General features: G+C 37.3%; 1 protein-coding gene and 1 non-coding gene across 2 annotated transcripts; both read left to right on the forward strand.

The window, feature by feature from the left end:
- The first annotated feature begins 730 nt into the window (after positions 1–730).
- LOC140991357 (small nucleolar RNA R71) lies at positions 731–841 on the forward strand. Its single transcript, XR_012177847.1, has one exon. It is a non-coding gene; the product is annotated as a small nucleolar RNA R71 (small nucleolar RNA).
- An 8107-nt stretch (positions 842–8948) lies between these two features.
- On the forward strand, positions 8949–12585 carry LOC140970806 (uncharacterized). The gene is made up of 2 exons (XM_073432721.1): positions 8949–11525; positions 11608–12585. Exons 1-2 carry the CDS (start codon positions 8949–8951, stop codon positions 12583–12585), a joined length of 3555 nt encoding a protein of 1184 aa, XP_073288822.1.
- The last annotated feature ends 4709 nt before the right edge of the window (positions 12586–17294 follow it).

Raw genomic sequence — 17294 nt, forward strand, 5'->3', positions numbered from 1 at the left:
TTTTTCATGAATATTAAGTGCAGATGCAAATTTTGCAAGAGTTTCTTTCAAATCAGTCATAAATTGACTGTTTTGAATATTGATAGATTCTTGATTTTGGATAAATGTATGAATTACATGTTCAAAGTTTTTTCTTGGAGGTGTAACATAAGGAATATAACCTTGATGATTTTGGTTATTTTGAAAATATTGTTTTGAGGGTTGTGCATTATTATCATTCCTCCAACTAAAATTAGGATGATTTTTCCATCCAGGATTATATGATGTTGAAAAAGGATCTAATATTGGTTTTTTATAATTGTTAACATAATTTGCTTGTTCATGGAGACATTCTTTAAATGAAGGTAATGTTGGACAATCTTTTGTAGCATGATCATGTGTATCACATATATGACAAACAATTTCTTGAATACTTTTTAATTGACCACTCTTTTTCATTTCTAATGACTCAATTTTTCTTGCTAAAGATGCAAGTTTAGCTTGAATATCTATATCATCTTTAAGATTATAGATACCACCCCCATTTGTTGAATTATTGATTTTAGTTGTTGGTGGTTCTATTGTGCCTATATTATCCCAATTTTGAGCATTTTCTGCTAATGAATCCAAATACTCCATAGCTTCATTTGGGTTTTTATCTTCAAAAGTTCCATTACACATGAATTCTATCATTTGCCTATCTTTAGGTATTAGACCTTCATAAAAGTGAGAAACTATTCTCCATGTTTCAAAACCATGATGTGGGCATGTATTAAGTAATTCTTTATATCTATCCCAACATTGATAAAATGTTTCTCCTTGTTTTTGAGAAAAAGTAGTAATTTGTCTTTTAAAAGAGTTTGTTCTATGGGAAGGAAAAAACTTTTTGAGAAATTGTTGTTGCATTTCTTCCCATGATCTTATTGAACTTGATCTCAAATTTTGTAGCCATGTTTTAGCTTTATCTTTTAAAGAAAAAGGGAAAAGCTTTAATCGAACTATATCCATGCTACAATTTTGATCATTATAAGTGTTACAAACTTCCTCAAATTCTCTTAGATGTAAATATGGATTTTCAGAATCTAAGCCATGAAAATTTGGTAAAAGTTGAATAATTTGAGGTTTAAAGTTGAAATTAGATGCATCAGGAGGAAAAACTAAACAAGATGGGGCACTAGTTCTAATAGGGTTCATATGGTGCCTAAGTGTTCTTAATTGATCATGTTCTTGATTATTATTATTATTATTGTTATTATTGTTATCATTATCTTGATTATTTGAATTATCATCCATGTTTAAATTATTTTCAGATACTCGAATAAGTCTACCACTTTTTTTCGACTCCAAATACTCATACAAAAAAAAAAACAACACAATACTTATAAATAAAACATAATTAACAAATATAAACTTAATTTATACCTCCCCGGCAACGGCGCCAAAAACTTGCTACTACTTAAATTATAATTCACCCAAGTGTAGGTTGTCTGCAAGTAATATATTTCGTAAGTACGAGATCGATCCACAGAGAGGTTATTTTAAGTTTAAATTTATTAATTTATAGATTACCAAATGCAAGAACGAAGTTTACAAATTATAAATTTTGTCAAGGCTCGAGGATTTATTCTTGGTTTATGCAATATTGTTTAACTAAAAGTAAAACAAAGGAAACCACCATAAATAATGGTTCCAAGAAAATAAAAATATTTAAACACACACCCAATATAATATAGTTCACACTATAGAAAATACCGAATTCACCGATATTTTATATATGGTACCTATGATTATATATATAACTATATAAATATATAACTGCATAAAATAAATGTTAAATTAAATCATTATATTTCATTTAGAACAATCGGCAGAGCCACACTATTGCCTAAATGAAATATATGATTTAATAAGTTAGATGCGGAAAGTAAAAGTTAGTTGCGATAAAGTAAAAGTTAGATGAGGAAAGTAAAAGTTAGTTGCCATAAAGTAAATGTTAGATTGTTAGATATCATAATATTTCATTTAGAACAACCGGCAGAGCTACGCTATCGTCTAAATGAAATATATGATATAATTATATATATATATATATATATATATACATGTATAATATAACAATAATAATTGATGAAATATTTATTGTATCAAAATTAAATAACAAATCAAGATAACCACTTCAATGGTATCAAGCATTTGATGTACTGGATTTTGCTGCTTGAACAAAGGCACTCTCTCTTAACTCGAAAATTCAAGTGATAATCTCAAGGTTTGTCTAACCTATTTCAAAGACTTGAGGGTGTTATTTATAGGCCAAATTCTGACTGTTAGCCTCCCTAATGATGACCATAATATGCCATTAACAGCCTTTATTCCATGTTAATGCTTCAGTTACAAGTCTAAGTTGAATCAGTAACTGTCTGCTGGAATCTCGCTCTTCTACTGCTAGATTTTATCTGTTGTCTGCTGCTGGATTCTAATCTGCTGGAAAAGTATCAGCTTCTGAAATATTAGCTTCTGTACCAGCTTCTGAAATATTAGCTTCTACTGAAAAATTTTCATTGCTGCTGAAATGCTGGAAATTCGGGTTCTCACACAACTCTTTTGTCATCTCTCTGAATATCTGGTGATTTTCCTTCTTTTGCTTGTTGTTTCAGTTTCACCAGAGCAGGGTCTTGATATTGACTTATCTTGATTGTTTCCCGGAGGCATGGTCGTGCTGAAAGTGACGCTAGGATTACCTTGCCCATATTCTTCCGACTCAAAGCTTCAGCTACCTTGTTTGCCTTGCCCGGATGATAGCTTATCGTCAAATCGTAATCCTTCAGGAGTTCAATCCATCGTCTCTGTCGCATATTTAATTCTTTTTGAGTGAACAAATACTTGAGGCTTTGATGATCAGTGAAAATCTCACACTTGGCTCCATAAAGATAATGTCTTCATATTTTTAGTGCGAACACCACTGCAGCTAGTTCGAGGTCATGTGTCGGATAGTTTTGCTCATATGGTTTCAGTTATCTTGAAGCGTAGGCAATTACTCTTCTATCTTGCATGAGCACACATCCTAAACCTCTTTTTGAAGCATCGCTGTAGATGGTGAAGTCTTTTCTTTCAGTTGGAAATACCAATACCGGAGTAGAGGAAAGTTTCTTCTTCAAAGTCTCGAAGCTTTGCTCACATTCTTCACTCCGTTGGAACTTAGAGTTCTTTTGCGTGAGTTTAGTGAGGGGTATGGCTATTGAAGAGAATCCTTCAACAAATTTTCGATAATAGCCTGCTAGTCCCAAGAAACTTCGAATTTCTGTTACATTCTTTGGCCTCGACCAATCCATGATTGCTTCTACCTTCTTAAGATCCACAGATACTCATGATGCTGATATTATGTGTCCCAAGAATGTGACGCTCTTCAGCCAGAATTCGCATTTCTTGAACTTGACGTACAGTTCATTTTCTCTCAGCGTCTGGAGGGTGAGACGAAGATGTTCTTTGTGGTCCTCCTCACTTGACGAATATACTAGAATATCGTCGATGAATACCACAACAAACTTGTCAAGAAACGGTTTGAACACCTTATTCATGAGATCCATGAATGCTGCCGGAGCGTTTGTTAATCCTAACGGTATTATCGTGAACTCATAGTGTCCATACCTTGTTCTGAAGGCTGTCTTCGGAATATCGTCTGCTTTGACCTTTAGTTGGTGATAGCCTGACCGTAAGTCGAGCTTGGAAAAGATTGTAGCTCATTTGAGTTGGTCAAACAGGTTATCTATCCTTGGAAGCGGGTACTTATTCTTGAATGTGATTTTATTTAGTTCCCTGTAATCAATACACAATCTCATACTTCCATCTTTTTTCTTTACAAATAGGACAGGAGATCCCCACGGAGATGCGCTTGGTCGGATTTGCTTCTTATCCAACAATTCTTGAAGTTGTTCTTTGAGTTCATTCAACTCTGCTGGAGCCATTCGGTATGGTGCTTTTGAGATTGGTATAGCATCGGGTACTAAGTTAATCTCAAACTCCACTTTGCGGTCGGGGACTATGCCAGGGAGTTCTTCAGGAAAGACATTCGGAAACTCTTGTACTACCGGAATCTCTTCTAGTGCAAGTGTGGTTTCTTCCTTTACCTTGCTTAACATAGCTAGGTAAACTTCTTCTCCATTTTTCATGGCTTTCCAAGTCTGGGAAGCAGATAGTACGGATTCATGTTTCTTGACTTTACGATAGTAAACGATTTCTTCTTGGTTTGGGGCCCTTAGTTTGATGTTCTTCAAGCGACAATCAACAATTGCGTGATTCTTTGCTAGCCAATTCATTCCCAGAATGACGTCGAACTCTACCATGTCTAGTTGAATCAATTCAGCTTGAAATAGGTGCTCATTTATGTAGATCTTACAATCTGTATGCACCATATGTGTTTCAATTGTCTTACTAGTAGGAGTTGCTACTCTAAAAGGTTCGACAAATATCTCAGGTATAAGCCTTAATTTCTTAGTGAACCTCTTAGATATGAACAAATGAGTGGCACCACAATGAAAAAATACATAAGCTGACATTTCATTGATTAGAATGGTACCTGCCACGACATTGTTCGAGTCATCTGCCTCTTCTTGAGTTATTGCAAACACACGAGATTTAGGCTTATTTTCCTTCGGCTTGTTGGGGTTAGTATTAGTATTTGACCACGTACTTTTCTTAGGCTCGGGACAATCAGCAATTCGATGTCCCAACTTCCCACAATTGAAGCATGCACCACACTTTCTACGACATTCCCCAGGATGGCGGCTATGGCAGATGGGACACATCTTGGCCTCTTGATAGGTTGGACTGGACGAAGCACCCTTGAATGATCCACTGGACTAATTTGGTCTTTTGAATGGTTTTTTTCCTTGAAAAGATTGTCCAGGTCGCTTATTCTTGTTCTCATCCTCTCGACGTTTGATGTCTGTCTCGGCTCTTATTGCTGCACCCATTAGATCAGCAAAGCTTGTGGGTCGGTAAACTGCTAATGCTGACTGAATACGACTGCTCAGACCACGCTTGAACCGGTGCATCTTTAAGGTATCATCAGCCATAATCGTGGGAGCATAGGTTCAAAGAGAGTTGAACTTTGAAGTATACTCCACCACTGACATATCCAAAGTTTGAGTGAAATTTTCAAATTCACTCAACTTCTGTAATCTCACTTCAGCTGGGTAGTATTGTTTCAGGAATACCTCTTGAAACTGTTGCCATGTGATTGGTCCATCTGCTGTCATAGTTAATGAGACTGTCTCCACCATTTGGATGCTCTTTCTTCTAAAAATGGTGTTACCACATCCACCTTGAACTCGTTGGGAATCTCGAGCAATCGGAGTTGGGTCTCGATATTTTTGAGCCAACTCTGGGCAACTTCGGGGTCCATGTCTCCTTTGAATGTTTGAGCTCGATTCTTTCAGAGAGACTCGTAGTGGTACTTGACCCCATAATGCTGGAGGTCCTGGTAGTGGCGGATTGCCATTGACGTTTGTGTTACCCAACCCTTGGATGGTGGTAGCCACTATTGTTGCTATGGCCATTAAGTCAACTTGACTTAGGCCCAATCCAAGTGGTGGTGGCGGAGGTAGGTTCCCTTCATTGTCGGTGTTATTACGGTTGTTATTGTGATTTTCGTAGCTTGGGTTACAGTTGTTTCGTACTGGTCTTCCGTCCATATCCTACAAGTGTACAAGCTTCTAAGATATTTGTTTGCCAACATATATATGAGTTAATCATGAACTGAAATTGACCATTGATAAAACCAAATAAACTTTTTATTGATTCAAACGAAAAGCGAAGCAATACAAATCCAAGTTTTAGGAAACACAAAAAGAGAGAAAATTCATGAGAAAGCAAATGGATTATAAATCCTTATTACAAATAGTCACGACACTAAATCGTCAATCATCTAAAATCTCGTCATCTCCTGCTGCTTCGTCTTCCATCGGCTCTTCTATCGGTTCTATTTCAGGTTCCAAGTCGATAAGGGCATCCTGAAGTTGTTGAACCTGATTCTGTAATTGTTCATTATGCATATTCAGATGCTGCACCGAATCTTGCAGTTCTTGAATGATCACTGCATCTTGCTGATGTCGTTGGACCGCTATAAAAGAGGTCTGCTCCAAGAGAGCCTGGAGATGAGCTTTTTGTTCCTCCATCTCGTGCTTTTCTTTTTGCAGAGTATGTAGAGTTGCCATCAGTTTCCTGTTGTCTTTCTGTTCTCGAGCGAGAGATGCTCGGAAACCTTTAATGATGGTATCCTTGTCAGGGACGGGTATTGTGAGGCCCACACCTTGGAGCCCAATTACAACCTTGGCCCAACTTTGTCCTGGGTATATAAAACTTATAACCCTCCACTTTTCTCATTCTACACTACGTTAAAAAAAAATAATTCTCTCAACTCTCTAAAGTTCTCTTAGAGTCAACCTTAATTTCAATACTAGCAAAGATTGTAAGTGGAATGTATATTTTCTTGATACGTTATAATATTTATCTTAATGGTGTTTTAAGTTTGAACGTTTTCAACAAATATTTTTATGATGTCTTGATCTTGTTTGTGACCTTGTCTAGTAGGGTAAAACTAGACACTTATGATCCAGTCTGGGGAGTTAAGCCAGACATTCAAGATCCAATCTAGGGAGTTAAACCAGATAAATATGATCCAGTCTGGGGAGTTAAGCCAGACATTCATGATCCAATCTGGGGAGTTAAACCAGATAAATATGATCCAGACTGGGGAGTTAAGCCAGACATTTATGATCCAATCTGGGTAGTTAAGCCAGATATTTGACAGTGATTGTTTTCTGTTTTAGATCTACTCGTGAATAAGTTTTAAAGATATGATCTATTGAATAAGTTTTAGAAAAATATTATAATGTTTCTTTTTTTAAAACTTGAAAATATACTCCCTCCAATTACTGAGTGACGATCATATCACTCACCACTTACATTTCATTTCAGATGAAAATGAGATAGAAGAGCAGGAGTCGGCTGAATTTTGAGGATGGTGATTTGGCTAGAAAATTTATAATTCTTGTTTAGTGTTAACATTATTTAAATAAGTTGAACATTGGATTTGTTCTTTTTGTCATTTGGTTTGTAAGACAATGAATTTGTTGAATATTTTTTTTTTGGAATAAAAATGTTGTTTAGGCTTAGTGTTCTTGGTCTATTTAATTATTGAATTTTTAAGAACATTGCCGATGTTCATGCCATGCATCTCGGGGCGTGACATTTTAGTGGTATCAGAGCCCAAGGTTCATGATCTTGATGGGAAATTTAAGTTTACCTTAAGAAGATTGAATTTTGATTCAGTAATTCGAACGAAGATCGGGATTAAAATTTTATTAATTTAAATTTGTAACTAGTAAGGATAAGAAAAATCAAAATTTGATTAGATGGTGATAGGATTTGGTGGTTAATATCCTTGGAATTTAGGGAGTCAGACGTGTCCTCTTGTAAGCAGGAGAAATGTACTCGTGACACTAGGTAGATATAATTGGGAGTTAGGATAATTAACTCTTATTTTCTTTTAGTCTTAAATACAACCTTAACATTATCCATGAATTTAAAATAACAAACTAAGTTATTAAATTTTTGGGCTGACTATCAAATTGCCGTAATTCGAAGGGAATAAGAGAAAAGCAGTGACATAATATTTAATATTTAGATAAGAATATCCCAACAAAAAAAATGATTAAAGATTTAACGATAACGAATAAAATTAATGATAATAATGATGAAAATAAATATAGTAAATCACGAATTACAATTTTGATTGTAGTATAAGATTTTTTTAAATGTTTGTTAAGATATGAGATTTTAAGTAGTTTAGGATATAATCAAATTTTCACCAAATCTCACCAGATCCATCCAATTTATCAAGAGTAATTTAAATTTAAAATCAAATCAAATCTTTGAAGATAAAGTGTTATCATTATTCAAATTTCCAAGTTGGATTAATCATGCCGATCTACGAGAGAAATATATAATTATATATTAACTAAAAGATAAATATAAATTAAAATGGATATCAAGAAATCAAATCTAATCAGATTCTGGAGATTGTGTGAACTAGATTGAAAATATTAAACTATGGGAAGAAGGATTAATTAAAAATTAATAATAATAATAATAATAATTTAAAAAAATTTTTAAGAAAATAAAAGTAAAAATAAAATAAAATATGTATACGTTAATTATTTATTTGACGAAAAGGAATAATTAATAATTAATTAATTATTCAATAATCAATTAATTGTAACGTAGTTAATTAATTTTTTTATTTAAAATAATAATAATAATAATAATAATAATAATAATAATAATGTAAAATAATAATAATAATAATAATAATAATAATAATAATAATNAGAGCTAGTTGTTAGATGTGAGGAAGAGAGAAGACAGACCACCATGATGAAAGACAGGTTTGATCGCTATCAAAAGGACGCTAGTAGGACTTTGGAAAATTATCGTAATACCATTGCAGTGCTCACCCGTCAAAGGACAGACCTACAACACCAGCTGGTAGAACAAGAGTCACAACGGCAACCAACCAACCAACCCGGAGGAAGAGGAAGAAGAAGAAGAAGATCCAAACTACGAATCTCCTGTTGAAGTGGGCAATGAGGAAGAACCCAAGGAAGACTCAAGAAACAAGAACGATACGAACTAGTGCTAACAACTCAGTGCTAATGTTAATAGTATAGAGTTCTAGTGATCTTATTAGGATTGGTGGTTTATTATTAATATTTTAGGATTGGTGAGGTTGAAATATTGATTTTAGTATGATTATTATGCTTAATATTTATTTTGTTAAAACTTCAACTTTTTATTTTCAAATAAATGAGTTACTTATTTGCCGGTACTTGCCCTCCCTTCCACTTACACCTTCTTCCATGTTGCTTGTTATTACATCAAACCATCTTAGTGAACTACACTCCTGGCAGGAGATGGCAGGCAGACCACCCCGCGCCAACCGTAACCCTCGCTATGCCAACCCGCGTGACCCCGAGGATGAGGGTAATGGCCAACCCAATCAACGCCCTGGAGGCCTCAGTTGTGAAGACCTCATGGCGATAGCAACGGTAGTGGCAACGACTTTGCACGGCTTGGGGAACCTTCCTGCTGTGAATCCACCTCCACAACCTCAAGGGACCAAGTACCATTATGAAGCACTTAAGAAGGCGCGAGTCCCCACCTTTGAAGGGGGTCCCGACCCAGAAACAGCACAGAAATGGCTAAAAGAAATGGAGACTAATCTGCGACTAATGGAAGTTCCTCAGGACATAAGAGTTGAAGTATCCATTCCCTTCCTTGTCGGTGAAGCAACCAAGTGGTGGGAAGGAGTCTCACCCCCGATGGCGCAGACAGGACCCATAACTTGGCAAAGGTTCCGTGGAGCCTTTCTGAAACACTACTTCCCAACTGCGGTGAAATTGCAAAAGATGTCTGAGTTCGAAAACCTAAAACAGACGCCCGAAATGACGGTTACAGACTATGCTTCCAAGTTCCACTCCTTGGGAACCTATTCACCTACAATTATGGCTGACGAGACACTGAAAGTACACCACTTCACAAAAGTCTTATCAAGCCGAATTCAGTCTGCACTAGCCGTTTATGAGCCGAACAATTTTGAAGACATGATGGGAGCCGCTATCCGAGCAGAGGCTGACATCAAGAGACGAGAGGAAGAAAATAAGCTCAAGAGGCCTTCGTCCAACTTCAACCAAAACCAAAAGTTCAAGAAGCTAGCCTCAAATGGCCAATACCAAGGACAAGCACCACCGCAGTACAAGAAAGAAGCCAAAGACTGCCCGAAGTGCAAGAGAAAGCATGTTGGTGAATGCCGGTACACTGTGGGGGCGTGTTTTCGGTGTGGACAATTTGGGCACCGCATGAACCAATGCCCAAAGCCAGAAGATAAAGAAAGTACCCCAACATCTACTAGCAATAAGGAGAACAATGGAGGCACCAACGCAGGAGTGTTTGCAATGACAGAGGAGGAGGCTGACACTTCAAATGACGTGGTGGCAGGTACCATTCTTATTAGCCACTTACCTGCCTATGTACTATTTGATTGTGGTGCTACTCATTCCTTCATATCAAAGAGATTTGCTAGAAAGTTAAGAATGAAAAGTGAGTTACTGACTGAACCATACAAAGTTGCAACTCCCGGAGGGGATACCTTGGTATCCTACACCATTTATCGAGAATGCGAGATTGACTTGAAAGGATGCAAACTCAGCGCCAACCTTATACAACTCAACATGTCAAGCTTTGACGCTATATTAGGGATGGATTGGCTATGCAGGAACAAAGCCATTGTGGACTGTAATGGTAAGAGTGTGACACTTAAACGGCCAGATCGTGCAGAAGTTAGGTATCAAGGAAGCATACGAGAAGGAAAACCTAAGGAGAAAGTCATTCTCTCCGCCTCTCGGGCATGGAAGATTATGAAGGAGGGGAATGAAGCGTTTCTGGACTTCATCAATGAAGTTAAAGAAAATGAAGAGGTAAAACTCGAAGACATCCCAATAGTACGAGAATTCCCTGACGTTTTTCCTGAAGAGTTGCCAGCTTTAATACCAGATCGGGAGATTGAATTTGAGATAAATCTTGTTCCCGAGGCCGCCCCAATATCCAAGGCACCTTACCGCATGGCTCCAGCAGAAATGAAGGAGCTCAAGGAACAACTTCAGGAATTGCTTGACAAGAAACAGATCCGACCTAGTTCATCACCGTGGGGGGCCCCAGTCTTGTTTATGAAAAAGAAAGATGGCAGCATGAGATTGTGCATAGACTATCGAGAATTGAACAAAATTATCATTAAGAACAAGTACCCACTGCCTAGAATAGATGACTTGTTCGACCAATTGAAGGGAGCTAAAATATTCTCGAAACTAGATTTGAGGTCAGGATACCACCAGCTGAAAATAAAGGCAGAAGATATTCCGAAAACTGCATTCCGGACTAGATATGGACATTACAAATTCTTGGTGATGCCATTTGGGTTGACAAATGCCCCAGCAGCTTTCATGGACCTTATGAACCGAGTGTTTAGACCTTTTCTAGATAAATTTGTTGTTGTGTTTATTGATGACATCCTAGTTTACTTTACTAGTGAACAAGAACACGAAACACACATTCGGATCATACTCCAAACCTTGAGGGAAAAGGAACTCTATGATAAATTTAAAAAATGTGAATTTTGGCTGAAAAGTGTTGCCTTCTTGGGTCACATTGTTTCCGAAGGCGGCGTGACTGTAGACCCAAAGAAGGTAGAGGCAATTTTAGAATGGCCAAGGCCAACAACCGTGACCGAAATTCGGAGCTTCTTGGGTTTGGCAGGCTATTATCGAAAATTTGTTGAGGGATTTTCTTCTATATCCGTACCTCTTACTAAACTCACACAGAAGAATTCCAAATTCGAATGGAATGAAGCGTGTGAAGAGAGCTTTGAGATGCTTAAGCAAAAGCTAGCGTCAGCCCCAGTCTTGGTGCTACCCTCTGGAGATGAAATCTTCACAGTTNGTCTTGTTTATGAAAAAGAAAGATGGCAGCATGAGATTGTGCATAGACTATCGAGAATTGAACAAAATTATCATTAAGAACAAGTACCCACTGCCTAGAATAGATGACTTGTTCGACCAATTGAAGGGAGCTAAAATATACTCGAAACTAGATTTGAGGACAGGATGCCACCAGCTGAAAATAAAGGCAGAAGATATTCCGAAAACTGCATTCCGGACTAGATATGTACATTACAAATTCTTGGTGATGCCATTTGGGTTGACAAATGCCCCAGCAGCTTTCATGGACCTTATGAACCGAGTGTTTAGACCTTTTCTAGATAAATTTGTTGTTGTGTTTATTGATGACATCCTAGTTTACTTTACTAGTGAACAAGAACACGAAACACACATTCGGATCATACTCCAAACCTTGAGGGAAAAGGAACTCTATGATAAATTTAAAAAATGTGAATTTTGGCTGAAAAGTGTTGCCTTCTTGGGTCACATTGTTTCCGAAGGCGGCGTGACTGTAGACCCAAAGAAGGTAGAGGCAATTTTAGAATGGCCAAGGCCAACAACTGTGACCGAAATTAGGAGCTTCTTGGGTTTGGCAGGCTATTATCGAAAATTTGTTGAGGGATTTTCTTCTATATCCGTACCTCTTACTAAACTCACACAGAAGAATTCCAAATTCGAATGGAATGAAGCGTGTGAAGAGAGCTTTGAGATGCTTAAGCAAAAGCTAGCGTCAGCCCCAGTCTTGGTGCTACCCTCTGGAGATGAAATCTTCACAGTTTACAGTGACGCATCCAAGCAAGGACTCGGATGTGTGCTCATGCAAAACGGAAGGGTGATCGCGTACGCCTCAAGGCAATTAAAAACGTATGAGCAGAATTACCCTACTCATGATCTGGAACTGGCAGCAGTGGTCTTCGCGCTTAAAATTTGGAGGCACTATCTTTATGGATCAAAGTGTGAAGTCTTCACCGACCATCAAAGCCTAAAGTACTTGTTCACACAGAAAAGAACTCAACATGAGACAAAGGAGGTGGATGGAACTTCTAAAAGATTATGACATGACAATCAACTATCACCCGGGAAAGGCAAACAAAGTAGCAGATGCTTTGAGTAGAAAAAGTGCAGGTAAAGCAATTCTAACATCACTAACGGCACATCCCTGTTTGAAGGAAACCATCAAGGTGAGTCAAGGGAACGACCCGAATTTGACCAAGCTGAGAGAGCAAGTGAAGGAAGGGAAGGCCCCGCATTTCTACATTGATGACGAGGGAATATTATGGATGAAAGGAAGGATATGCGTACCAGAAACCGAGGACCTTTGATGAGAGGTGATGTCAGAGGCACACAAATCAAAATTTTCGGTACATCCTGGTAGTACTAAGATGTATAAAGACTTGAAACAAAATTTTTGGTGGAATGATATGAAGAAAGATGTGGCAGAATTTGTTGCACGGTGTTTGGTATGCCAACAGGTTAAAGCGGAACATCAGCGACCAGGAGGACTTCTACAACCCTTGATAATTCCAGAATGGAAGTGGGAACATATATCCATGGACTTCGTGGTGGGATTACCAAAGGTCAATCAGGGGCATGACGCAATTTGGGTGAAAGAGATAGTAAGACTTCATGGCGTCCCAGTCAGCATCTTATCTGACAGAGATCCGAGGTTCGCAGCAAAATTTTGGAGGAGCTTCCAACAAGCAATGGGCACGAAGGTGACACTTAGCACTGCCTACCATCCTCAGACGGACGGACAGACTGAAAGAACCATTCAGACATTGGAAGACATGCTGAGAGCCTGCGCACTAGATTTCAGTGTCAACTGGAGCAGGAACCTACCCCTCATTGAATTCGCCTACAACAATAGTTACCACAGTAGCATCGGCATGGCACCGTACGAGGCTCTGTACGGCCGAAGGTATCGGTCACCATTATATTGGGATGAAGTTGGAGAAAAAGCAATCACGGGACCAGAGTTGATCCAAATCACTATAGAGAAGGTTTCAATCATCAAGGAACGCCTCAAAGCTGCCCAAGATCGACAAAAAAGTTGGGCCGACACGAAGAGACGACCCTTAGATTTTCAAGTTGGCGAAAAAGTATACTTAAAGGTTTCACCAATGCGAGGAGTCTCAAGATTTGACAAAACCGGTAAGCTGAGTCCAAGATACGTGGGCCCTTTTGAAATTCTAGACAAAGTCGGTACACTTGCATACCGATTAGCCTTACCCCCAAATCTTTCAAGGGTTCACAATGTTTTCCATGTGTCACAATTAAGAAGATATATATCAGACCCATCCCACATTCTGGAGGCAGAACCCTTAGTGAGTGAAGGGAACCTAAATGAAAATCTAGTGTATGAAGAAGTCCCAATCCGAATCGTGGACACGAAAGATCAAGTCCTGAGGCGAAGAACCATCCGTTATGTCAAGGTCCAATGGTCAAACCATACCGCTCGAGAAGCCACGTGGGAGCTAGAGGAGAGGATGCGCCAACTCTACCCATACCTCTTTGCAGATTTCTCGGAACCAAGTTTCGAGGACGAAACTTATTATAAGGAGGGAGGGATGTGAGGCCCACGCCTTGGAGCCCAATTACAACCTTGGCCCAACTTCGTCCTAGGTATATAAAACTTATAACCCTCCACTTTTCTCATTCTACACTACGTTAAAAAAAAAAATAATTCTCTCAAGACTCTCTCTTTCACTCTCTCAAGTTCTCTTGGAGTCAACCTTAATTTCAATACTAGCAAAGATTGTAAGTGGAACGTATATTTTCTTGATATGTTATAATATTTATCTTCATGGTGTTTTAAGTTTGAACGTTTTCAACAAATATTTTTATGATGTCTTGATCTTGTTTGTGACCTTGTCTAGTAGGGTAAAACTAGACACTTATGATCCAGTCTGGGGAGTTAAGCCAGACATTCATGATCCAATCTGGGGAGTTAAACCAGATAAATATGATCCAGTCTGGGGAGTTAAGCCAGACATTTATGATCCAATCTGGGGAGTTAAGCCAGATATTTGACAGTGATTGTTTTCTGTTTTAGATCTACTCGTGAATAAGTTTTAAAGATATGATCTATTGAATAAGTTTTAGAAAAATATTATAATGTTTCTTTTTTTAAAACTTGAAAATATACTCCCTCCAATTACTGAGTGACGATCATATCACTCACCCCTTACATTTCATTTCAAATGAAAATGAGATAGAAGAGCAGGAGTCGGCTGAATTTTGGGGATGGTGATTTGGCTAGAAAATTTATAATTCTTGTTTAGTGTTAACATTATTTAAATAAGTGGAACATTGGATTTGTTCTTTTTGTCATTTGGTTTGTAAGACAATGAATTTGTTGAATAATTTTTATTTTGGAATAAAAATGTTGTTTAGGCTTAGTGTTCTTGGTCTATTTAATTATTGAATTTTCAAGAACATTGATGTTCATGCCATGCATCTCGGGGCGTGACAGGTATAACACTCATGCGAGACGTGATCCGAGTGCGAGGCATAGAAGAATTTGAAGCAATTTTCTGAAATAAAAACAAATGAAAAGGCTTATAACAATAGAATGAGATGGATAGCAACATTAACGGATACTTTAAAGTATTTCGACACCCGGTAGGATTTTTCGAGAAAATTTCCAAGAATAGAAATTCGGAAATTTTTTTTTTATGAATTTGGCCAGGCACGCCAGACGGTTGCGTTGTCAAGATCGTACAAGCAGGATTCGAATCAGCATGTATAGCAATGAAATTGGGATATGTTATTCATGTGCTAGATTATGAAATGGAGACCAAAACAAGACTGAACCCGAGGGCTCCATGCTCGGAAGTCTAATTAAGAGTCCTAAGTTACGAGGTAACTAGATTTTTCTTTAAATATCTTTTTTATTCCTAATATATGCACGTCGGGAAAATCCCAGCCGGATTTTGGACCTGGTGGCTCTGATACCACTAAAATGTCACGCCCCGAAACCGAGACGTGTCATCGGCGTTGTTTAACAATTTAAAATCGTATAACAACAAGCCACATAGTACATCAAATAGCCAAAAGCCAGTCTATTACATAAATCAATAATCGTCTTTACAATGCGATTAAAATGAAATGTGGAAGCCTAATACACGATAATATAACTAAAAAACAAAATGATAAGACTAGTCTTGAGTTGGATTGACTTCATCACCATCCCCAAAAGTATTCTTGTTCTTTATCTTCGATTTGATCCGCGTTCTTATCTAGGGTGGGAATGTAAGAGGTGAGTATTTGGAAAATACTCAGTAAATGGGGGTCGATCGGTCATAACAAATATCAAGGTTATAATTATACAAATACATTATCATAATTTCAATAATAAGCATGTTGAATTGAATACGAACAAGATACAAATATAGCACTCAAAATCATCTCATTTCCATGGTTTACTGATCAGTCCCCTATATGTTACTCATCTAAGGTGCGAGGCCAAATGAACGGTTATTATATCCCACCGCATCAGGGTCAAAACATATCAAATATCGGAATTTCTTTGCCATTTCTAATTCGAATCATTACAGTGCATATCAAATATTTCAAACATGCTTTCAAATATTATAACAAATATCAAACAACAAATTGTTCAAGGATTTTCATAACAAATAGGAACAAATATATCACGTCGATCGAATTTCAAGAAACATACATAATGTATTTTTAAGCAAATGTGGATATACTTACGAAGAACAAGTATATCGATGTATATTTATATATATCAAATAGTACACTTATGAAATGCAAGTGTACATAATAGTATAGCAAAAACACACTTATTTGATTATTATCTTCAAAACTTTGAGAGAAGGACAACTATAATTCGCACACGAAAGATGCTAGATTGCCTTGAACTGGACAAGAATTCGGCTGTTGTAGGTGCTTCAAAAATGGCTACTGCAGGGCTTCAAAAATAGCTGCCGGTGGTGTGATTTCTCTTATCCTTTGGCCATTATTTATAGGCTGATGGAGAGAAGATGAAAAGGCTATCATTCAAGGCCATTACCACCATGTTTATGGCCTTAAACACCATTAAAAGGGCTGTTACACTACAAGAAAATACTAATTCAAAAACACATCAAAGACAACGGTTTTTATTAAAACTGTTGTGTTTTTTCATTTAACAACCGTTTTAACAAAAACCGTTGTCGTATCCTATAAAAACGCGCTTAAATACAACGGTTTTTAAAAAACTGTTGTCTTTGATGTGTCTACGACAAAACCGGTGTCGTTGATGTGTCTACGACAACGGTTTTTAAAAACCGTTGTCTATGAGCGTGTTTTTCTTTTTGATACAACAACGGTTTTTAAAAACAGTTGTCTATGAGCGTGTTTTTTTGGGCTACAACAACGGTTTTTAAAAACCATTGTCTATGAGCGTTTTTTTTTTTGCTACGACAACGGTTGTCTAAAAGCATTTTTTTTGGGCTACAACAACGGTTTTAACAACCGTTGTCTATGAGCGTTATTTTTAGACTACGACAACGATTTTTAAAAATTGTTGTCTATGAATGTGTTTTTTTGGGCTACAACAACGGTTTGCGTAAACCGTTGTCTTTTTTTGTGGTTTTTGTAGAAATACGACAACGGTTTTGTAAAACGTTGTCGTTTTTTAATGTTTTTTTATCAAAAACTGTTGTGATTGTTCTAATTTTTTTTTAAAAATCGGTATTTAGCGACGGGTTGAAAACAACCATCGTCAAATATTGCGATGGTTTGATACAACGGTCGCTAATT

This window comes from Primulina huaijiensis, chromosome 1 (genome assembly GCF_012295235.1).
Source record: "Primulina huaijiensis isolate GDHJ02 chromosome 1, ASM1229523v2, whole genome shotgun sequence".
Lineage (NCBI taxonomy): Eukaryota > Viridiplantae > Streptophyta > Magnoliopsida > Lamiales > Gesneriaceae > Primulina > Primulina huaijiensis.

What these genes read in the sequence shown, in the direction of transcription:
- LOC140970806 (XM_073432721.1), top strand. Translation starts at nt 8,949, where the DNA reads ATGGCAGGCAGACCACCCCGCGCCAACCGTAACCCTCGCTATGCCAAC.